General features: G+C 33.6%; 1 protein-coding gene across 2 annotated transcripts in view; it reads right to left on the reverse strand.

Moving 5' to 3' along the window:
- Positions 1–15,293: 15,293 nt before the first annotated feature.
- The window catches only part of RTN1 (reticulon 1), a 257,441-nt gene continuing 247,216 nt past the window's right edge, over positions 15,294–25,518 (reverse strand). For both annotated transcript variants that reach the window (XM_051977764.1, XM_051977765.1), the window contains 4 exons: positions 23,711–23,780; positions 23,125–23,171; positions 22,982–23,040; positions 15,294–16,069 (listed from right to left, as the gene is read on the reverse strand). In XM_051977764.1, the coding sequence (XP_051833724.1) occupies positions 16,027–16,069; positions 22,982–23,040; positions 23,125–23,171; positions 23,711–23,780 (219 nt within the window). In that variant the 3' untranslated portion in view covers positions 15,294–16,026. The remainder of the gene's footprint in view (positions 16,070–22,981; positions 23,041–23,124; positions 23,172–23,710; positions 23,781–25,518) is intronic.

Below are 25,518 nucleotides of genomic sequence, written 5' to 3' on the forward strand. Positions count from 1 at the left end.
TGGCAGGTAGTCCCATACATGTTAAATATGTTAAAGTATATATTAAATCCAATATATGTATACATATTTATACAGTTATCTTGTTGCACAGGAAAGATCAGATTTAGAAATAAGGTACAAATAATCTGTGACAAAAAAAACAAAAATGCAAGCAAACATTAACAGAAAGAATAGAAATGTTATGTTGTGGTTCATACTCATTTCCCAGTGTTCTTTATCTGGGTTTAGATGGTTCTATTTATTACAGATCAATTGGAACTGATTTGGATCCTCTCATTGTTCAAGAGAGCCGCGTCCATCAGAATTGATCATTGTTGAAGTGTATAATGATCTCCTGGTTTTGCTCATTTCACTTAGCATCAGTTCATGTATGTCTCTCCAAGTCTCTCTGTATTCATCCTGCTGGTTATTTCTTTTAGAACAATAATATTCCATAATATTCATATACCACAATTTATTCAGCCATTCTCCAATTGGTGAGCATCTCTTCAACCAGTTTTTAGAAGGGCACAATTTTTAGTGAAGGTTTAAATTGTTTCCTTATACTGCAGGAGAAATTTAGCTGAACCTGTCTGAATAACTGTAAGACTCAAATATAAATTCATTATTCTCAATGATGGAATGTTATCTCTTTGAGAGTAGAGATTTTTCCATTTTTAGCTTCATATCCTCAACATCTAACACATTGCAGGGATAAGGATAGGGAAAGGGAAAATTTCTAAACCAGTGATTTCATTGATATAGGAAACTCCCAGGTGAGAAAATTCCTTTTACCAACACAGATTAGTAATTTATATTTTTTGAGAATTGCGTAGAGCACTGAGAGGTTAAGATACTTGCCTAAGACCAGAGAGACAATGTATATCAAAAGTAGGACTAGAACTGAGTTTTTACTGCCTTTAAAGCCAGTTCTCTATTCATGGATACTATAATGCTTTTTATTTATTAAGCACCAAGTAGGTGTTTGTTGGTTAATTACTTGCTTCTGGGTGTATTCTTATAATGCTTCTGTGTCATTCTGTCCTTTTGGAGCCTTTATTGTTTTATCTTTTAGTCCATAATATTTATTTTTTGGAGTCTTTATTTTGCTTGCTCATTTTTAAAAAAGTATCTTTTGTTTTGTTTTGTTTTGTTTTTTAGGTCTCTGCAGGTGCTTTTTTCCTCCTGCAAAGATCCCCTTTCCCTCTGTTTTTTGTTGTTACTTTAGGTTGTTGTATTTGTTGCTTATTTGAGGTGATGAAGGAGAACTGCACCTGAGCATGGTGCCCATCTTTTCTTGAGTACTGCTTGAAACAAAATGATGGCAGTTTTTTCTTTATTATTGTTTTAATTTTTCTGATTATACATGTACATTAACTTTAAAAATATACATTTCTTATTAATCATGTTGGAAGGAAAAATCAGAACAAAAGGGGAAAATCACAGGAAAGAAAAAAAAGACAAAAAAGAAGTGAACATAGCATGTGTTGATTTACATTCAATCCCTATAGTTCTTTTTCTGGAGGCAAGATGGCATTTTCTATCTAAAGTTTATTATGATTGCCTTGGAACACTGAACTGCTGAGAAGAACCAAGTCTTTCATAGTTGATCATCACACAATCTTGCTGTTACTATGTACATTATATTCTGATTCTGCTTGTTTTGCTTAGCATTGGTTCATGTAAATCTTTCCAGGCCTTTCTAAAATCAGCGTGTTCATCATTTTTTATAGAACAATAATAATCCATTACCTTTATATAGCACAACTTATTCAGTCAATTCCCAATTGATGGGTATCTACTCATTTTTCAATTTTTTGCTCCTACAAAAAAGAGCTGCTAAAAACATTTTTGTACTTGTAGATCCTTTTTCCTCCTTCATGATTTTTTTAGAATACTGACTCAGTATTGGGTATGCACAGTTTTATAACCCTTCTGGCATAATTCTGTATTGGTCTCCAGAATGATTGTATCATTTCAGAACTCCACCAACAATGCATTAACATATGTTTTCCCATATTCCCTCCAATATTTATCATTGTCTTTTCTTGTCATCTTGGCCAATCTGAGAGATGTGTGGTGATACCTCAGAGTTGTTTTAATTTTCATTTCTCTAATCAATAGTGGCTTAGAGCATTTTTATATGATTATAGATGGCTTTAATTTTGTCTTCTGAAAATTGTTGGTTCATATCCTTTGACCATTTATCAATTGGAAATGACTTGTACTCTTTTTTAAAAAAATAATTATAACTTTTTATTGACAGAAGCCATGCCTGGGTAATTTTTTACAACATTATCCCTTGCACTCACTTCTATTCTGACTTTTCCCCTCCTTCCTTCCACCCCCTCCCCCAGATGGCAAGCAGTTTTGTACATATTAAGTATGTCACAGTATATCCTAGATACAATATATGTGTGCAGAACCAAACAGTTCTCTTGTTGCACAGGAAGAATTGGATTCAGAAGGTAAAAATAACCCGGGAAGAAAAAACAAAAATGCAAACAGTTTACATTCATTTCCCAGTGTTCTTTCTTTGGGTGTAGCTGCTTCTGTCCATCCTTGATCAATTGAAACTGAGTTAGATCTCTTTGTCAAAGAAATCCACTTCCATCAGAATACATCCTCATACAATATGGTTGTTGAGGTATATAATGATCTCCTGGTTCTGCTCATTTCACTCAGCATCAGTTCATGTAAGTCTCGCCAGTCCTCTCTGTATTCATGCTGCTGGTCATTTCTTACAGAAAATAATATTCCATAACATTCATGTATCACAATTTACCCAACCATTCTCCAATTGATGGGTATCCATTCATTTTCCAGCTTCTAGCTACTACAAACTGGCCTGCTACAAACATTTTGGCACATACAGATCCCTTTCCCTTTTTTAGTATTTCTTTGGGGTATAAGCTCAGTAATAGCACTGCTGGATCAAAGGGTATGCACAGTTTGATAACTTTTTGGGCATAATTCCAGATTGCTCTCCAGAATAGTTGCATTCGTTCATAACTCCACCAACAATGCATCAGTGTCCCAGTTTTCCCGCATCCCCTCCAACAGTCATCATTATTTTTTCCTGGCATCTTAGCCAATCTGACAGGTGTGTAGTGGTATCTCAGGGTTGTCTTAATTTGCATTTCTCTGATCAATAGTGATTTGGAACACCCATATGAGTGGAAATAGTTTCAATTTCATCATCTGAAAATTGTCTGTTCGTATCCTTTGACAATATATCAATTAATGACTTGTATTTTTATAAATTTTACACAGTTCTTTACATATTTTAGAAATGAAACCTTTATCAGAAACACTGGCTGTAAATTTTTTCCCCAAGTTTTTACTTCCCTTTTAATCTTGTTTGTGTTAATTTTGTTTGTGCAAAACCTTTTTAATTTAATATGAGCAAGGTTATCTATTTTGCATTTCATTATATTTTCTAGTTTTTCTTTGGTCATAAATTCCTCCCTTCTCCAAAGATCTGATAGGCAATTTTCTTATAGTATTACCCTTTATACCCAAATCATGTATTCATTTTGACCTTATTTTGATAGGGGGTGTAAGATGTAGTTCTATACCAAGTTTCTGACATATTATTTTCCATTTTCCCCAGAAATTTTTGTAAAATAGTGAGTTCTTATCCCAGAAGCTGGAGTTTGAGGGTTTATAAAATACCAGATTACTATCGTCAATGATTATTATGTTTATTGTATCTAACCTATTCCACTTATCATTCTATTTCTTAGTACCAAATGGTTTTGATTACTGCTTTATAATGTAGTTTTAGATCCAATACTGTTAGAACACCACTCTTTATATTTTTTCATTAATTGCATTGATATTCTTGACATTTTGTTCTTCCAGATGAATTTTGTTAATTTTTCTTTTTCAAAAAATTATTTTTTCTAGCTCTACAAAATAATTTTTTTGGCATTTTGATTGGTATTATACTGAACAAGTAGACCAACTTAGGTAGAATTGTCATTTTTATAATATTAGTTTGCCTTACCCATGAGCAATTGATATTTTTTTAATTGTTTAGATCTGATATTACTTTTATGAGAAGTGTTTTGTAATTGCATTCATAAAGTTCCTGGGTTTGTCTTGACAAATATACACCCAAATATTTTATTTTATTTACAATTATTTTAAATGGAATATCTCTTTCTATCTCTTGCTGCTGGGATTTGTTAGTAATATATAGAAATGCTGATGATTTGTGTAGGTTTATTTTATTTCCTGCATCTTTGCTAAAGTTTTGTTTCAAATAGGTTTTTGGATGGTTTTCTAGAATTCTCTAAGTATATTATCGAATCATATGCAAAGAGTGATAGTGTTATCTTCTCTTCACCTATTCTAATTTCTTTAATTTCTTTTTCTTATTTCAAAAGACAACATTTGTAGTACACTATTGAATAATCATGGTGATAATGGACATCCTTATTTCACCCCTGATCTTACAGGAATGTGTCCAGTTTCTCTTCATTACAAATAATGCTTGCTGTTGGTTTTAGATAGATACTGCTTATTATTTTAAGGAAAACTCCCTTTATCCTTATGGTCTCTTGTGTTTTTAATAGAAATGGGTGCCATATTTTGTCAAAAGCTTTTTCTGAAAGAATTGAAATGATCATAAGATTTCTGTTGGTGATGGTGGCAAGTTTAAAAGAAATCTGACCAAAATTCTTCAATTCTTTATAATTTTCTGGTCTTGATATAATTTGCCATAGCTACTAAGGGAAAAATGTTACAAAGGATGACAATTTTATGTATGTGCTCAGAAAATGCTTGTTAAAATTGTATTTTCTTACAATGTTAGGGTTCTCTAGAGGAAAAATGTGTCAGACAATTATTAGCTTAATCTGCAGTATTAATATTTTCTCCATTATTTTCTTAACTGTAGACACACAATGGAACAATAAATCAATTCTTGATTTTTAGTTATTACAGATTTCTGAAGTGTAATCTAAATTTCTGAAATATAAGTGCTTATAATGGAAATTTAGCAACTGATTTCCATGATCCATTTAGATATTTCTAGCCCATTATTATTTCTGCATAATAGCTTGGTCTTTACTAATAATATATTTACTACTACTACTATATTAATAATAATTTACTACCTAATAAAAATTTTATGGAAATGCTTTATATAACTTCATATGTGTGTTCTCAATGAAAGTAGGGAAAGAAGGGAGAAATCTGGAACTCACAGTTTTACAAAATAAATATAAAAATTGTTTTACATGCAATTGGGGAAAATAAAAATAAAAGTATGTTTATTTTTATTTCACAGATCAAAGATAGTTCTAAAATATGACCAAGTGTTAGTTAAAAAAAATTGTTGTTTTGGACTTCATTATTCTTAAATATTTAAGATGTTTTCAGGATCTGTCCTATCATTCCATATCATTACTATACTCTCATAATTCTTAATGACTAGTGGTTTCCCTTAATATCATTCTTTCCATCTTTTTTTTTAATGCAAATTCAGTTTCATTTATTAGATAAACATTTACACTATGCTACTCACTGGAAGAGATATAAAACAGAATGGGGAATATAGTGATATTGGTTATTGATATAAAGTAAAACAGAAGTCACAAATTCCAGTGACTCCAACTAGGCCTCTTTGTTTTTACTCTTGAATTAATTTGTATAGCAAACAAGAGTATTAAAGAGAGGTTGAAAGTAATCTCCTCACTCAGGTTCTTCTCAAATCTTGCAGTTTTGCTCAATGGAATCCCTGGAATGATTTTAAGGGGACTTAGATTAATGAACTAGGGAAAGAAAAAAAGTTTAAGGACATTTTAGATCATAATTCAAATTAAAATTTAAAACTGAAGGACCAGGAACAGGAAGAGAAAAAGAATTAAATAAACAGATTTTTCAGATTCCTTAAGGCTTTTCCAACTAGCATCGGAGGTTTGGATTCTTTTCTTTCTCCTCCTCCTCATTACTGACATTTATATAACACTTCAAGGTTTTCAAAGCACTTTACATCAATTATATAATGTGATTATAAAAATGCTAACAAAAGTGTTCCCTTGAGTTTTTGAGCTAAAGAAAATGATAGCTCAAAAACCACAAAGTTGCCAAGGATCAGCAAATGTTAGCAAAGAGCAGTTACTGAAATCCTATGTGAAGGACAGAATTTTGAATGTAAATACTCAGAGGAGACAGCCAGCAGGGAGAACAGAGGAATAGAAGATTCTCCTCTCCATGAAGAAAGCAGCTGCTGTGATGACATTCCCATTGAACATCAATAGCACCACAGCATCAAAAGCATGAGTTGTCATGTCTATACATATTCCATTTACCCTATACGTATATATTTATGCCATTTCACATATGTTCCTTGTTTATGTAAGTCTCCTAGTTCTTCTCAGGCACTGGTAACATACATAGCACTCTGTAGAAGAGTACCCACTGAGTCCATGAGAGAAAAATTTTGTTACTTTCTTGCTGTATTGTTAAATTAAATGTTTTTTTTTAAAGTAATGTGTACTCTAGTTAATAGGTAAAAGAAATTTATAATAGGCTTATGAATTGTAACCTTTAGTGGCCATCAATCTCTATTCACAGTGTGTCTGAGACCTAGATGAGTGTTCAAGGGTGGCCACATTGGCTCTAATGTATTATAAACGTGCTAATAAGCTGCAAAGAACATCCAGAAAGAAAGACCATACGAAGGTGGGAGAGCAGCAAGGAAGAGGGTATGTGTTCCCAGACTTCAAGTTTTGTCTTTGTTCCACCATTTCAGTCACATCCAATCCTTTGTGGTCCCATTTGGGATTTTCTTGGCTGAGATATGGAGTGGTTTGCCATTTTCTTCTCTAGCTTACAGATGAGGAAAATAGAGACCAATAGAGTTAAGTGACATGCCCAGCTGGCAAGTATCTGAGACCTAATTTGAATTCAGGAAAATGAGTCTTCATGACTCTAAACCCAGCAGCTTACTGCACCATCTAACTACTTCCAAAGTTCAAATTATGACAGTGCTTTTTTTTTTTTTTTTTTTTTTTTTTTTTGCTTGGATCAGAGAGGCTGGCTAACATTTCAATAGATAGAGATTGAAGTAATGGTGTTCTAGTCTTAGAAAACAGTGAGAACAAAGATGTGGAGTTAGGAGATGGTAGTATGTACTTATGGGAAAAAAACTGTTTAATTGAACTCCAAAGAACCCAAAAGGATTCTTACATAAAGTATTTCTCCTGCTTATAGACACCTTTAGTACCTATCCCTTTTTAGGGCCTGAAGTATCCTGAAATTCTCTTTTTGACAAAAGTCCAATTATTTCCTGATAAAAAAAAAACAAATTAAATTGTTTTTCTGTTGGCAGTTCCACTTGGTAATAATATTTATTTCTATCTAAGGTAATATTTTACTATTAGGGACAACAACATTATCAACTTTTCATGATTTTTTCAGTGAGTAATTAGAAATTAAACTGAGTCTGAAATACTGAATGAAACACCTGATATTATACTTGGCAATAGTAATTTTAAATTGTTTTTAAAAGCTAAATTTAGATCATGATACAGTGGAAAAAGCAATGGCACCCAAATTCAAATCTTATTCCTCTTGCTTACTATCTTTGTGATCTTTGGCAAGTAAACCTATCTGGCCTCAGTTTCTTCCTATGTAAAATATGGAATTTAGTAGATATTTTAAAATCATCTATTATAATAGATGATTCTAGCTTTAAACCTATAATCCTAGGATGTCTTAAATAATGTTTACTTTTAACTTATTAAGTATTTTTAACCTTATTTTATAGCTTGAGGGAACTATACAACACCAGAATAAAATTTCTGTTTAAAATCAATTCCAGGAGATAACTAGTAAATCTGGGAATATGCACATTAAAAAAAAAGAAAAGAAAAGAAGATATAGGATGAACATTAAACAAACAATTGTTTTCACTCACAATGTACAAAATTATCGTCTAGGCTATTTCCTGATATGGTTGGGCCAATCAATTGCTTTTATTTGCTATCAATTTCACCAAGAGACTTTGATTTTCCAGCATTTGGAAATATCTTATCTGCAAAAAAAGGAATATTTGTAGAGCCTCATCACAATGGAACTTTACTCTTTTGTTAGGACTTTATTTAGGATACCTTCTGTAGCACTGGTAAACACCTTTGGCAAAAGGTATCCTGGTCAGTTATTTATTAGGTACAATATTTAATTAGGTACAATAATAATGATGCTGATGATGATAAGCAGCTTATAGTACATAGTTTTTGCAAGTTTCAAAGCGCTTTATATAATTCTATTGATGCTTATGGAAATCCTATAAGTCAAGTAGTGCACATTTCATTGCTTCATTTTCCCTATAAGAAAACTGAAGCACAGTGAATGACTTGCTAAAGATCATATAGTAATTGTTATTCTTCTTTCTTTACCTACTTCTTCTCTTTCTGTGTGCCTTTTCACCATCCTTCCTCTCTGTTTCCTTTCTCCTCTCCTGTACTTCCCCAAGAATTCCCAACTTGGCTTCATTGAGAATAACATATTTGTCCTAACATAGGTTTTGCTTTTTGATTTAAAAAACTCTAGCTGGAGCTATATTTTTGTGCAATTTATTTTCATTATAAGATGATTTCAAAGAAAAAATATAGCTTTATATTTGTGGCAATGTTATTTTCCCTTGTAGCAGGAACTTATTGTCATATTTTCTACCTAGAATCAGCAAAGAAAAGCAATGATCTATACTATATTAAAAGGTTGGGTACCCTGTGGCAAAGCAGTCAGTTTAACTGTAATTGCCTTGTATCAATCAATCAATTAAGAAATATCTCCCAGGTATTCTTTTTTTTTTTTTTTTCCCTGAGGCAATTGGGGTTAAGTGACTTGCCCAGGGCCACACAGCCAGGAAGAATTAAATGAATGAGATCACATTTGAACTCAGGACTTCCTGATTTCAGGGCTAGTACTCTATTCACTCTGCCACCTAGCTGCCCCCCCAGGTATTCATTTTTTTAAATGTATTTTTAAATTCCAAAATCTCTCTTCCCTACCCTTTCCCCCCCTCATTGAGAAGGAAAGAAATATGATACCCAATTACATAGATGAAGTCTTGCAAATCATATTTTATATATTATCTAAATATATATATATATATATCTAATATAAATTATATATTTTCTAGCCATTCCTAATTACTGAAGGGCTGTATTTATTTACTGAACATAATAATGTCATAGACTCTGAAAGTTTTTATAAGCACAATGGGAATAATGAAAATATTGGCTATGATAACAGGATAATTTCCCCATACTCATTTCTGAAAATCCAAAGCTATTTTTTAAATAAAGGTATTAACATGCAATAGCTTCCTAATGGTCTTCCTGTTTCCAGTCTTTTCCCTCTGCAGTCTGTCTTCATAGCTGTCAAATGAATATTCTTAAAGCTTATTTTTGGCTCTATCCTCTAAGGAACTCATTTGCTCTGGAGCCATACACATGGTTCAGATAAGATTCAATCTTGAGAAAACCTGGCTACCTGAGGGATAGATCTGACTCATTGTGTGACATACTTTGGCTTATTGCAATCGCCCACTTTAGTATCCTAGTGAGAAGATTAAATTAATCCTGTATCTTTTTTTATTGATTCTATTTTCAGTTAATTTATTTTTGTCCTGTAACCAACTAAGTCATTCCTCTTTGTCTCTGAACTTAGTGCAGAAATTCAGATGAACCTATAATGAGTTAAGTTTAGAAATCCACTTCTTTTGTTTATCACTGTTCTGTTCTTTCCTCAAGGAAATCTTCTAAGTTAAGGAATGGGAATGGACATCAGGGAGTCTGGTCTGGACCACCAAGCTATCCTTTATAGCAACAAACTACCTTTCAAGGATGGCTAGTTTGCTATCTAAAGAAATCTGGCCCACTATTTTTTAACCACTGCAGATTCAACCAATGAACACGACTAAGTCACAAGAGGAAAGGAGAGGGCTGTTGCTAGCTTCTCATTTCCAACTTTCAAATAATCATATTACTTCCCAAACCTCAATGATGTAGTCAATTATGTTGTCATCAACCTTGTGGTGTCACCTACCCTCTTCAATTCTTTGCTCTGACTTTAAAAAATGAGATCCATCTTGAGGATCCTTGGAATAAATAAATCAAGGCAAGCATTTGCCCCTTTATTAATAGGTTCTATTAATAAATGTTATCCTGATTGGAAAGAATATACCTCAGTCTAATTTGTTGAATTTCACTCAAGACACCAGAGATGATTTATAAAAGTTTAAGTATTAGCTGATCTCTAGGATCTCCCCAAAATTGAATGATGTGGCAAAGGTACTCAATGTACAATGTGAATCAAGTATGGGACAGTTATTGATTTCCTATACAAAAAAAGTAATATTAAACACAAAACATTACTTGGCACATAGACAAAATGACTTTAAAACAGAATTCAATAACTTTTCACTATTGTTATATTTTCTACCAAAAAATTAATGTTTAACCTCAGCATAATATAAAACATTTTATAATATTGCTTAGTGAACATATTTTACAATACACCTCAGTTCTGCACTATTTCCTCTGCATACCACCCCTCTCCACAAACCTCAATGCTAGTAACTATATTCTGTCAATCTCAACTAGGACTTGGGCTTACTCTCTTATTGATTTTCATCTATTCCAAGAGGTATAGAGCAATTGCCAGGGACTTTTATTTTTCTCACCAGTTTACTTCAATTGAAGCACCCAGAATCTCTGAGATTCTTGAACTTAGGACTATTAGTAATTAACCAAAAAATAGTAAAAATACAGAAAAGGCAGCTCCAACTTCAGAACCAGGATGACCTACCACATAAACATGTGCTTCTGAATGCTTGGCCATAGGTGTAGGAGACACGCAGTACCAAGTTGATCAGCAAGTGTTTAGATGCTCTGGGGAAAAAATGAACCCAACACATACTTTTAAGTTTAATTGTATTATCTGCATTTTCCTAGCACTTTCTTAAGTCTAGAAAATAAAAATAATCAACCTCTGATACATAGTTGGCTGAGGTGTAAATTCTTACACTAAAAGTTTAATAATGGTGAGAACTAATTAGAGCTGGCTTTTGGACTCCTTCTGGCTTTAGGACAAGCTGCCCTTACTTCCTAGCACTGGAGAATTGAAGGAAGAAAGCAAGCCAGGGAGATGTATTTATTTTTAAAGGTCCATTGAACTATTAGCTCCAAGTTATCTTAGAAGATAAGAGAACTTCCCTATCATATCCAAGTACCAAATTCCATAGGTTTTGAGCACTAAACATACTTTATGTAATTCATGGTTATCCTCAAATCGGACTGCATTACTTCCTTAGAATCTTCAGTGATTCCCATTGCTTGTAGAATGTAATATAAAAATCCTTTTTTTCAGAATTGAAATCCCTTTTTTTTTTGCAAAGCAATTGGGATTGTTACTTGGCCAGGGTCATACAGCTAGTAATGCCCTACTTTTGGGGGTAATTTCATAATGCTGTTCAATTGTTCTTCAGTCATATCTGACTCTTCATGATCCTATTTGCGGTTTTCTTGGCAAAAACACTGTCATGGTTTGCCATTTCCTTCTCCAGATTATTTTACAGATGAGGAAACTGAGGCAAACAAGGTTAAGTAACTTGCCCAGGGTCACACAGCCAGTGGTTGTCTGAAGCCAAATTTGAACTCAGTGAGATGAGTAGTGCTAACTTCAGGTCTGGTCCTTTATGCACTATGACGCTACCTAGCTGTCTGAATTTCACATCATTCCTCCTCTTCCCCACATCATTCAATCAAACTAGATAACTTAATATTTCTATCTTACACAGTTGCACCTTTATATCTTGTCCCCACATGTGGAACAGATGATCTCCCTTTGGTCTCTTGGAATCTTCTGTTCTCTTCAGAGCTCAGCTCACATAAATATTTTATATTTATTTGAATATATATTGTAGCCCTTCAGGGGTCCTCAAACTTTTTAAATAGGGGGCCAGTTCACTGTCCCTCAGACTGTTGGAGGGCCGGACTATAGTAAAAACAAAAACTTTGTTTTGTGGGCCTTTAAATAAAGAAACTTCATAGCCCTGGGTGAGGGAGATAATCGTCCTCAGCTGCCGAATTTGGCCCGAGGGCCGCAGTTTGAGGACCCCTGCCGAGTAGAATGAAAGCTTCTTGAAAGCCACTACCTGGTGTGGTAAATAGAATACAGGAATTAGTCTGACCTAGATTTAATTCTGCTTACTGAGCAAGTGACTTAACCTCTGTTTGCCTCAGTTTTCTCATCTGCAAATTGAAGATAATAATAGGACCTACCCCCTGCCCAGGGTTGTTATGAGAATCAAATGAGTTAATATTTGTTTAGAGCTCTAGTAACATGACATAAATGCTACTTTTGTTATTTTAAAATTATTTTTGTGGCCTAAGGCTTGCCTAGGACTAGCTCAGGATGGCTAAGTTCAGGTGTTTTTCCATAACTTTCCATAACTCCATAACTTTTTTTTTTTAAGATCAGTTGCAATTGTTCAGTTAGTGTTAATGTCCTCAAAGAACTACCATTTTGGTTATTCAGGAAACAATGAAGAATGGCTTAATCACTTCTATCTTCCTGTCCAAACAGGCTTGGGAAGGGAAGAGAAGAGAATGATTTCTATTGACTAAGAAGGTCCTGGAAGAAATTCCAGTCTAGCAAAGGTAGTATATCCCAAAAGAGCAGAAGAAAACCCAAGGGAGTTTGGATAAAACAAAATGGAATTTTACTGTTTTTGCATAGGGGCTAAAGCTCTCCCAATTTCCTTTAATGGAAAAATAAGAAAATAAGTTAAGATTTATACACAGGATGGTACTCTTCACAGATACCTATGGGTAGATTAGGGGATGAGAGCAGGAAAGAGAGAAATTAATGAAGTGGCCAAGTCTGAATTGTTGAGGAACTATCCTTCCTCTTTCCTTGTGTTTAAATTGAAGAAAACATTTCACATCCTTCCTTTTTTATCTTTTCCATTCAAACATTGGCAGAAGATGTCTTCACTGTGTTTAACTTCCAAAATTATTCTTATTAGGTTTAATAGGGAAGCAATTTTTAATTCTTTACTGACATTAGTTACTTTTACTGACTTCTTCAACTATGAATCATACTAACAATTATAATTCCAAACTAAAACATGTTTCACTACTTTAAAAACAGGCTATTCCTTGATAAAATTTAAATTCCTGAAGGGTTTTTTATATCTTCAATACTTAACACAATTCCTGGCACATAGCCATCAATGTTTGTTGACTGGAAAAAATAAAAGAGTTAACAATTTAAAAGTGAAGCAATTAAAACTATTGTATCATTATTCTGCCCAATAGATTAGGTTTAATTTCAATAAAAACAAAACAAAACTCTTTCACATATCTCAATGGTAGTGTAATTTGTTTCCCCTCCCCAATGATTCCTCACCAGATCTGTGACTTCAATGATATGAGAAAACTCCTGATGTGGAAATATTCTCCATTGATGCAGATCTCCACACATATCTGTCACACAATTTTTAGATCAAACTGGGAAGCACTGAGAGATTTAAATGACATAATAATTACACAACTAGAATGCATCAAAAACCCCCAATCTTCCTGATTCTATGCACAATGTCATTACCTCTCTCTGGTATAACAATATCAAAAAATCAAGATAATAATAAATGTGTTGTTCTTCCATTTTAAAAAAATTAATGTGACAAATATTTTTCTTATCCTTAACCATTCTCAGAAGTTGAACTTGGGGAAAATAAATTAGTGAGACAACAGAGAAAAGAGGAAATTTACATGAGTTTTTTAGAAAGGAAAGGAATGGTCAATAAGCAATTATTAAGCATGCTCTCTCTGCCATACATTGTGGGAAATCCTTTCAAAATATTACTTCACTTGAGCTTCACAACAATCCTGTAAGTTAGATGCTATGATACTTCCTATTTCATAATTGAGGAAATTGTAAATTATAAAAATATAAGACTCCAGGATTATAACACTCCATTGTGGCCCTTCACTGCCTCTGTTCCCTCTTTTTTTTTTTGTCCTTGCAGGAACTTCATGCCATAAGATCAAGGTGCGAGAAAAGGAAAGAGAGAGCATCATGAGCCACACTCCTCAGCTAAGCTGGGCATAGAAAATAACCAGCAGGGCACATAGATTGATAGTTCATAGCAACAGCCACCTTTTATGACCTAGGGCAATGAGCACTTGGATGGTGGGACCTAAAACAGATGGTGAGATCTGTCTACCAAGTTTGGGGAAATTATTGTTGCCATGATCAATCAGATCTGGAACCTGGAGCCAGAAGCTTTTGAGAAGCATTATCAGCAGGTGAGATAGAAGGAGGTCAAACTCCTCTCCCACAATGTTCCCTTGATCCCAATTAATGTAGAACCCTGAATGTGGAAAGGAGTCCCAAACATGTTATTACTTCCCCTAATTTTTCCCCACCTGGAGAAAGTGGGAAGAGAAGCTGGAAGTGGAAGGGAATTTGAGGAAATGATTAATTTTCCTATTGTTTTTCCTGTATAAATAAAACATGTGCAGTCACAAACTGGATTGCCTATATAATAAAAAAATATAGCACCATATATGAGGAGAGATACTGAAAGTAGAATTGAGGGTTTGATTTTTCTGTTTTACTAATTTTGAAAAAAAATATTGTATGTCATAGTTTAGAATTCAGAAATTTGAGCCATCAAGGATTAATTTCTTATTCATCTCTTTGAAGTCTGAATCTTGGCAGATTTTTGATATTTGCAAATATGTATGAATATGCCTTTTACTGATCATATAAATAGTGTGATGTCTTGCTCCCTATAGGTTTATAAAAAGCAGAGACAATTTTGGTTCAGTCTCCTTTTGTTCTTGTAGTCTTTCATGTGTCATCTGGGGAAACCCAGAACTTTATAAACGCCAGCTTATTGTTATTATTACAAACTCAATATCCTTATTCCCTTTATACATCTCTTATAAGACACTGTTTCCAGATCCCTCTCTATTATGGTCAATCTCCTTTGGCTTTGTTGCCTTTTGTTGATTTCCTTTATAAAATGTGGTACAGGAAAATGAATGAAATAATTCCAATGAGATCACAACAGCACACATTGCCTGCATCTTATCATCACATTATTGATCAAAGATATTTGTTAATACTACCCAAAGAATGCATGAAATTTATTGGAATTGGGTCATTTGATACAAAGTGGACAGTAGATCCCCAAAGGCCAAGAAACCAGTCCTTCATACATGGATCGATGGGATCCTTCTAGAGAACCATGTATATCAATGGAAGAATAAAAAAAGGAGACCTTTCTATATTGAGTAACATTTATTTCTGCATTCGGTATCAAGTACATAAGTGCAAATATTCAGAGTTCATAATTAAGTTCATTAGGAACTACAGAGAAAGTAATACAAATTGTAATAAAGTTAACAAGCTGATACTCTTTAGTTACCATACATGTAAATCAGCCCATCAATCCCATACAACAAAAGTACTGGGTATTTATTTTGTTTTTACTTTTTTAAAGTCATACAAAATGGTTACTGTAAATACTACTGACTTTTCATTTGTGTGTGTATGTGTGTTCACGTGCTGGAAAAACACCAAAACATCCACCTACGATTCTATATATAGTTATTAAAGATTAATCCAACCAGCAACTCAGTGACAGTTCACCAAGCAAGAAAAGCCTAGCTAAATGGAACATTAAAAGTTACATAAGCATTGCAAAGAGAAGGGGAGAGGGAAGAACACTAAAGAAAGAAAGATTATTCAGAGTCTCACCATCATGCACTTTTTAAGCAACACAAAATAAAAACCATATCCACTACACATTTTTTCTTTACTATACTATAGTGTTCGACACAAGTGATTGCAGATATTTTAAGAGTACAGAACCAGCCTAAAAACAGCTGTTGAAAAGTATATGTTTCTAAGATCAAGGTATTGGGAGAAGGAAACAATCAATTTGCAGTAAAGTATAAGAACATAGCTTTTACCACTCCTCTTTAATCCCTAGTTGCCTGATGAAAATCCAATTTACTCTGTCTGCCTTTTTGCTCCTGGGATTTTGGCCTGTATCCTAAAAATGAAAAGCATTATAAGATCAGAAGACAATTCATCACAAATTACTGTTTATGAACATTATCATTTCAATATATATATTTGCTTAGATAGAATTACATGATATCAGATAGCAATGCTCCAGGCATGCTTGGTAAAAAGATTAGTATGGTAAGCAGGAATCTCTTAGGATCAATGGGATATATAGTACACTTAAGATGAAAAGTCGATTTGTCATAGTCAATCTTTTTGTGTTTGAAAAAAAAAAAGGTTTCCAGATAATATTTTAATTCACTACTCTAAAATTTGGAGATAGGGTCATTATTCTTATGGGAAATATTTGTTTAAGAAATATGCTTCTGTATTTGTGAAAGAAATACAGGGAAAGAATGTGTTTTTTTTTAACAAGACTATATTTGTTTTTCTGATTGATCTTTAATATAATTTAAAACAACAGAAGAATTCATATATGAATATGAATGTTTACAAAACTATTTCTGATTAGCAAATAAATACCAGATCTGATAATAAGTAGCTATCACAATGGAGACAAATTCTACAAATCAATTTTTTCATGCAGGGTTGCTTGATATAAACACTGGCAAAAATAGTGAAATTAGAAAGTTGAAACAGTTTTAAGAGTTTGCTTAAATAGGATGACACTTTTCAAGTCTGCAATAGTGTGGTCTGAGGCAATGCTATCAGACTCAAATAGAAATGGGGCCCATGGAGAGCTAGTCTGGTCTCAGAAACTTAACACTTCCTACCTGGCCCTGGGCAAGTCACTTAACCCTTAGCAAAAAAAAAAGAGGGGGCCACTAATTTATACATAAAGATACATAAGGATCTGGGGTAGCAAGATGGTGCAATGGATAGAGTACTAGACTTGGAATCAGTAAGATGAGTCTCTCTGAGTTCAAATCTAGTCTCAGACACTAGTTTCATTTTTTTGTATTATATTTTATATTATACTATAAACTATATTATAGTTTCAGTATTGCAATGCTAGAACAAAATAAAAATTAAAGACTAATATACTTGAAACAATTTTGTACAGTATGCATTTCTTGATTTAGTCAATCAACAAACATCTATTAAGTTCCTATTATGTTGTTCCAGACTAGGTGGTACAGTAGATAGAGTGTAGGTATTAAGTCAGGAAGCCACATGTTCTGAATTCAAATCTGGCCACAGATACTTACTGTGTGACCCTGGGTAAGTCACTTAAACCTGTTTGCCTCTGTTTTCTCATATGTAAAATGAGCTGAAGAAGAAAATGGTGAGCCACTCTAATAATTTTGCCAATAAATCTAATAAATTTGCCAAGAAAACTCAAAATGGAGTCATGAAGAGTTGAACACAACTGAAATGACTGAACAACAAATTATATTTATATTTATTTTGTAAATATTCCCAATGCAATAATTAAGAGTATTATGAGCAGCATGACTAATCTAAGACACAGCGCACTCACCCTCGGTTTTTTCAAAGGGGAAGTTTGGACTGATGACCAATCAGAGAAGGATAATATAGACTCCTTACCCTAAAATGCCTTAAAATGAAGGCAATCTTCTTTGATGCACATGTATTATAGAAGCTTCATTTTGGAGCTATTCTACACAAGGAAAATTATTAGTTTTAGTAGTTCCACCTTAGACTCCTTGTTAATAATATCTCACATTTGTCTAGTACTTCATACTTTTCATAAGTTTTTGACATTTATTTCATTTCATAGAATTATAAAATCTTGAAGTTAGAAAAGACTTTTGTAGTCATCTAATCTAATTTTCCTCCCCTTACAAGTATCCCCATTATAAGCTTCCTGGCAGGAGGCATTAGCTTTTGCTTTGATATTTCCAGTGGGTGGGGCTCATTAGTTTATGAGACAATTTGTTCAATGACTTGACAGGGTGCTAGAAAGTTATTTCTTATATTAAGCTTAATCTACCTTCCAATAAATTCCACCCACTGCTCCTAATCTTACTCTGTGGACCAACACAAAAAAATGCTATTTTTTATCTATGATAGCTCCACAAATATTGAAAGAGAATTACTATGACCTCCATGCTCCCATTTCCTGTTCCCAAAGCAAATGGATAGAATGATGAGCTTGGAGTCAAGAAGACCTGAATTCAAATGGGACATCAGACACTCACTGTTATGTGACCCTTGTGGAAACTACTTAACAGTTAACTTGAGTTATCTCATCTGTAAAATGGGGATAAGAGGAACACCTCTTTCATGGCATTGGTATGAGGATCACATGAGATAACATAGGTAAAGTGCTGTTTGTGCTTTAAAGAACCAATTAAATGCTGGCTTATTATTAATCCAAAAATGACCATCTGGATTCCCTTTATAAATTCCTCATAGGATATTTTTTTCCAGATTTCTTACCATTTTGGTCAATCTCCTCTAGTTTTTGCTGCTCTTTATCAATTTCCTTTATAAAATGTAATGTAGAGAAATGAACAGAATAAATATTACCAATGTGATCTGACTTGTGCCTGATAGTATAGAATTATTACCTCTTCTGATTTAGAAACTATATTTCTTGACTTAGAGTGAATTTGAAACTAAGATTTTAGAAAAAATGCTAAAAATTGGTTTTACTTGTAATTGGAAAAAAATAATTAAAAAAAAAAACAAAGAAGAGAGGAATGTATTTGGGACTAGTGCTTCAGGTTTGGTAGGTTTGTTATACCAAACAGATCATTTTTCCCTAGTAGAAAGTAAGTCACATACTCTTGCTTAGTCCAACATTTACTAATGTTTGTCTTTTTTTCCCCACTCCTATGTTTCTGTGTTTCTGTAGCAAAATTTCTATTCAGCTTTCAACTTTTCAGCAAGACTATTTCATTAAAGGTCTATTTTCCTTGAATTAAAAAAAAAGAAACTATATTTCTATTGATAAAATCTTTGTTCATGTTACATTTTAAAGCAGTCAAGGCTCATATTAGGCTTATATGATCAACTAACTTCCCTCTCCCCAACCAGTTTTTTGGTTGTCTTTTTTTTTTAATCCTCCCCTCAGAACCAGGTTGAGGTAGTCTTTCTCAATCCATTCTTTTATAATTCAATCTTTGAATCACAGAATCCCAGTCTCCAAGAATCTCAGCATTGAAAAGGATCTCCTTTCCTTTTCAAGCTATTCCTAGATAGTAATCTCAGCAATACATCTAACAAGGGGTAAATTCCATTTTTGCTTGAAGACTGAGTGTGGGAGCACTCGCTATTTCTTAAAACAGACAATTCTATTTTTGAATAGTTTTAATCATTAGGAAGTTTGCTTCTGAAATCAAGCCTCAATCTGCCTGTTGGTGACTTCTACCCAGAGTGCTCTAGGATCAAGGAGAACAAGTTTACTCTTTCTTCATATGACAGTCCTTAAAATATCTCAAGAAAGTCCATTTTCCCCCAAAACCTTCTTGTTTCTGAGCTAAAGATTCTTAATACTCTTAACTGATCTTCATTTTTCATAATCTTTGAGCCCTACTTGACTTTCTCTGGACATCCCCCATCTATACCTGTACTAATATTTACTCATATCTTTCCATCCTGTCTCTCTCTCTCTATATATATATAGTATGAGATTTTGTTAAATCCTTCACTAAAATGTGGGTAAGTAAACTCCATATTAACGGAGTTAATTTATCAGAATCACTATGCTGCCAAAAAATAAGGTTAGTTTGCTTTACATGGAGCCAGAGAGGCTCTTAATGATCACTGCTTCCCTTCAGAGGTTTTCATTAACCATCCCAATAAGACTATATTCTAGAATTTTGCAACAATTTGAAGTCAAGCTTTCTGGGCTACAGAGTTGTAAGACTCTACTCTTTTTTTTCTGAAACTCAGGATATTCACCCTCCTCTCGTCCTAGGGCACCTCTATGAGTCTCCTTGTTTTTTCAAAAATCATATTTACCAGTTATGATTTTCATCAGATCTGGTGATCTGAATTTATTAAGGACTTCTAGAAAGTCTCTTAACATCTCCCTTTTATTTTATATTTTATATTTTTATATTTATTTATATTATAAGCTGAACCTTAGCAATTTATTTTTGTTCTGTCCTTCCAGTCTGAAGGTAGATCTCCTTGTGGAAGAAAGTAAACCAGAGTTAAACAGCTCTGTCTTCTTCCTCTGCATCATCAATTATCATCACCCCTTAGCATTCCTATTCTTTCTTCTTTCCCTATATAGCTATAATGAAGCATCAATTCTTTTTCTGTTGACTGTAAATGCAGAAAACACTTTATTATATATTACTTGGAGAAGATAATTTAATTTAATCTGAATTTTGACACCTAGTATTAAATACCCAGTTTTAGACCACCTACAGATTTTTTTTAAAAATTACACTTTATTTTTTCACCTACAAATTTGATATAGATATCTTCAACATCTAAGAACACAGCAGTGTGGAACATTGCTAAAAACTTTCCTCCAAATTGACCTCATTTTGTTAAGAAACATACTTGAGTATGATTGTTCATTTAGGTTCTGATCCAACTAACTATATCAACTTTCAGCCCACATAAGTATTATTTATGATGACACCATGAGAAACTTTGCCAAATGCCAGTATAATGTCCAGAAATCATCAAAGTAAAATATACACAATAAATCTGATGCATTAGAAAGAATCTGGACTTTGAATTATAGACTTTGGATAATATAGATGTTTTATATTATATGAATAATATATTATGTTTATGTAATATATAATTATGTTATTTTAATAAATAGTATATATGGATAATACTAGCACCTTTGTATATCACTTTAAAGTTTGTAACGTCCTTTACACTTTTTTATTTTATCTTCTTAATAACCTTGGAAGATAGGTGCTATTATCTGCTTTACAGATGAAGTAACTGAGGCAGACAGAGATTACATGACTTGCTTACTGTCAATCAGCAAGTATCTGAGGCCAGATTCAAACTCAGGTCTTCTTAACTCTAAAACCAGCAATCTCTTCACTGTACCACCTTGCTGCCAGTGTTGTTATTTCCCTGAGAGACTTTTGATAAGGCATTTGATTTTTCTAAGCTTCAGTTACCTTTTCTATCGTGATGACCATGTATTTAAAATCAGCCAGAGTCAGGAATTCAGGTTAAGGGAAACATCTTTAACCTTTATTCTCAGTAGAGGTGAAGGGGGATTGTGATAGCAATATGGGCAGCTGCGACAGGAAGCCAGCTAGCAGAGGGGGATCGGAGGTGAAAGGGGGTGGCAATAGCAATGTGAGCAGTTGTGACAAGACGCCAGCCAGCAGTCTCTCCTTCCACTTCCCTTCCCACTCCCTTGCCTCCACCCACCAAAAACATCATTTCCTATACAACACATCAGGACTTGCACAAAGAGTGGGCGGGGGCCATTCTTTCTCCAAGCATATATATTAATAGAGTATGGTCCAATTACTATTTAGCCTCATGTGCTTGGGACCTTAGTGCATCAACTCAAGCCTCAGCCCATTAAAAGGGTAATCTCCAAACTCTTTTTTCATTACCCATTTTCTTCTAGTCTAAAATCTCTTAAAAATTAAAATAGTTTAGCACACCTACTTAGTGAACTTTATTTTACAAAAGAATAAATTGAGCTCTAGAGAGATTCATTGACTTATCAAGTAATAATCATATGGCTAGTGATGACTGAAACAAGAATTCAACCTCAGGTCCTATCCCAATCCAGTGTTCAATTTATTTAACACTTCTTCGTTAAAAAAAAGAAAACTTCACCCAATCACAGAAATGCCAGAGTAGGCATTCATGCTTCAAGCAGAGGCTGGGTCTGATTAATATTTTCTTATTCTTCTCCTTCCCACTCCTCCTTACATCTTTTCTTTCCTTTCCTTCTTTCACTCTTTTCCTTCCTTCCTTCCTTCCTTCCTTCCTTCCTTCCTTCCTTCCTTCCTTCCTTCCTTCCTTCCTTCCTTCCTTTTTTTCTCTCTCTTCCTTTCTCTCTCCCTTTCACTCCCTTCCTTTCTCTCTCCCTATCATTCTCAAACTGGTAATAGAACAGCCCCTCACAGGTCCAACCCCATGGCTGATCATCATGAAAACTTTAACCTACTCCATTTTTGACCAGAACAAGTTCAGTCCTCTGTTGGCAGCCTGATGACTCATTCCTGCATGCTGCTCTTGGGAACGTAAAACATTAGTGCTGGACTTAGTGCAAACAGCTGATTAGTTTTAGCTCATTTAAGCTCAGAAATCCTGAACTTAAGCAATTCATGAGCCGCTGTCTTCTAAACAATAAAGATTAAAGGCTTGTGCTACCATATTTGTCCTGAGGTCTTTTTTTGAGGCAGTTGGGGTTAAATGAGTTGCCCAGAGTCACATAGCTAGTGAATGTTAAGTGTCTGAGACCAGATTTGAACTCAGGTTCTCCTGACTCTAAGGTCAATGCTATATCCACCCCTTTATCTAGCTGCCCCAAGTTTCAAACCTAATAAAAAAATCTTTAATTTCATTTTAGGGGGGCTTCCAGTAAACTTTTCTTTCTATTTATGTAGGTCCTGTCCAATCAATGAACATTAAATATCTTCTATGAATGGCTTTATCATCTATATCAAATACATTTATTGTAATCCATAATATAATCATTCTATTTCAATAATTTAATTTGTTTCAAAATTCCAAACTTGTGCTTTCATTTAGGAGCAAAGAACCCAGCTGTATAATTGAAATAAATAAGTACATAAGTAATTATGGGATTTCTACATAGTCAAGACCTTAGGCAAAATTTAATTCAAATCTTTTATTTTATAAATAAGGAAAATTGACTTGTCTAGGGTCACATAGGTAGTAAGTGGTAACTCAGGTCCTCTGACTTCAAATCCAGTACTCATAAGATTATAATCATATTTCACACTCAAATATGTTAAAAGAAAACAAAACATTCCTTTTAAAAATGTATTATTGAACTTACTTTCCCACGACAGTATTTACATGAGTCCTCACAAGTCCCAAATATTGGTCAATCTGTGCCTACAAAGAAAAAGGAATTGTGAGCATGCCAAAAGATAGAACTCTGAAATTTAACACAAATTTCAAACACCCCATTGAATTTACCTGATGCTTAAAATATACTACCGGGAGAGTAAACATTGACACCACAGCTAGAGAGAGGGGGAAAAAAATACAGTTAATGTTCTGAGACTAGGGAGTAATAAAAAGCCTGTGTACATGTCACTTAATCTATTTCTAAGATGCCAATGCCTATAGTTCCTTTTAGCATTCTATGGACACCAAAAATAAAGATTTTAAATATAAGGATGCTACAAAAGAAAAACGAAAAGACATGGAGGAGACTACAGGGATATCCAACTTTCACTGGAGTGAGGTTAAATGCTGTCTGAACTTCCCAGGTGAGTAATTCATCTTAATCCATAGATGCCATAGTATAAAGTGGGAGATAAGCCAATGGAAGAGCAATATTTAGTAGAAAACATAAAGCAAGAGAATAAGACTACATTTTTAGTGAGTAATATATTATACTTAAAAAATGTTCTTCCATGGCAAGAAAGTTACTTTATAGTTGAGAGATTCCAGGGTTTTTATTTCATGCAGAATATGCAAAATAAAGATAAGAGTAACAGCATCCAATTCCATTAAAATTCTACATAAAAATTAAGTAATAATACTGAATTTTCTTTACCCATTATCAGCAGTGTCAGGCCATTGAAGAGAGCACCAACGTATGTCAGTAGCCACATTAGCACTGCAAACTGAAATTTAAAAGGATTGTCAGGTCTTCAAAGAGTTAGTTCTCATTGATGTAGTACTTTTAAGGTTTGCAAATAACTTCCCATACGTTATCTTATTTGATTCTCACAACTACCCAGGGAAGTAAGTATTAGTAGTATCCCACTTTAAAGATGATGAAATTGAGCCTCAAAGAGATTAGGAGAAGGATCTCAATCCAGATCCTACCAACTCCAAGTCTAGGACTCTATCCCCTGGACCACAAGTTGGAAGAAAGAGTTTGATGTAAATTTAAAAGTAAATCAGCTAAAAAAAATACTAAGCATTACTATATAAATATATCATAAAAGAAATGAAAACTAATCAAATCTTCCATTTTTCTGTATCTTCTGAATCTCCTTGTATTGAAATTCTAAGAAAAAAGTAAAATAATGCTCTGGGGTCTACATTTTTCTATTATGAATACAATTTTACATTCATCTTAAGTATTATTATGGATAGTAACAAAGTTTTTATTATATTTCATAATTTTATAATTATTAAAAGATGTTTAAGATCAGGGAAGCCTATCTGTATCTCTAGCAGCATCAATCATACAGTGGATGCTTAATAACTATTGATTAACTGATTTTATTCTTATTTTAAACAATCCCCCAAATTAAGAACAAATATAATAATAGCTAGCATTTATACTTAATATTCAAAGATTTTGAAAACTTGAGACATCTTATTTTCACAACCACTATGGGAGGCAAGTGTTATTATTTTCACCCTCATTTTAAAAATGAGAAACTGAGGCAGTCAGAAGTTAAGTGACTTGCTTAGAGTCACACAGCTAGCAAGTTTTTGCAGTCAAAGGTCAGGCCTTCCTGATTTCCAGCATTTACAGCATCTGTTGTCCTACTGAGCTCCTTCTATCCAAAGATAGCTAAGTCAATTTTAGAACTATGAATAAAGTCCAATGCTTTGGATTCACACCTGGAGCTTCTATTTGCTATGTTAGATCATTTTATATAGTTCATCCTCAAAGTTGAAATTAGTGTAGGAAGAGTTAAACATAGACAAGAATAAGCTAGTTGAAAAAAAAAAAACAAGAACAAAAACCTCAGATAATGCAAGAAATTTTTTAGTATATAAAGCACATAGTCTTTGAGTCTGAAAAAGATGTTTCTACTGCTTCCTTATTCAAATGAGAATTGCTTTCAAATAAAATTTGATACAAAAGGTAAATAATAGTTTGAAAGTCTGGCAATACTTAGTCTACAAACAGGCATTGTGTTAAGTACTAGGGATACAAAGACAGGTAAAGGAAAATTTGTGTTCTCATTGAGTTCATGGTCTAAACATATACATCAGTGAGATACATAAAGATAAATTATAGATAATCAAGGAAGAAAAGGGATTAGTAAGAAGGGAGACAGCATGCGAATGACTATGGACCACTGAGACACATATAAGATAAATTGGAGCTAATCAATGAAGAAGAGAGATATTACTAAGAAGAGGAAATAGGAAAGGCTTTTTATAGATGGTAGGATTTTAGTGGGGACTGGAAGGAATCCAGGGATGCTAATAGTAGAGATGAGGAGGGAGAAAATTCCAGGCATGGCAGGGAGGTAAGTAAAAATGCATGGAAATGAGAAAATGGACTGTCTTGTTCAAGGAACAGCAAATAGGTCACTGGAAGGCAGAGTATGTGGTAGGAGTGAAAGGAGAGAAGAGCTATAAGGTTTAAGAATTTGGGAAAAGCGGGAGAGGGGA

Source organism: Antechinus flavipes, chromosome 2, assembly GCF_016432865.1.
Source record: "Antechinus flavipes isolate AdamAnt ecotype Samford, QLD, Australia chromosome 2, AdamAnt_v2, whole genome shotgun sequence".
NCBI lineage: Eukaryota > Metazoa > Chordata > Mammalia > Dasyuromorphia > Dasyuridae > Antechinus > Antechinus flavipes.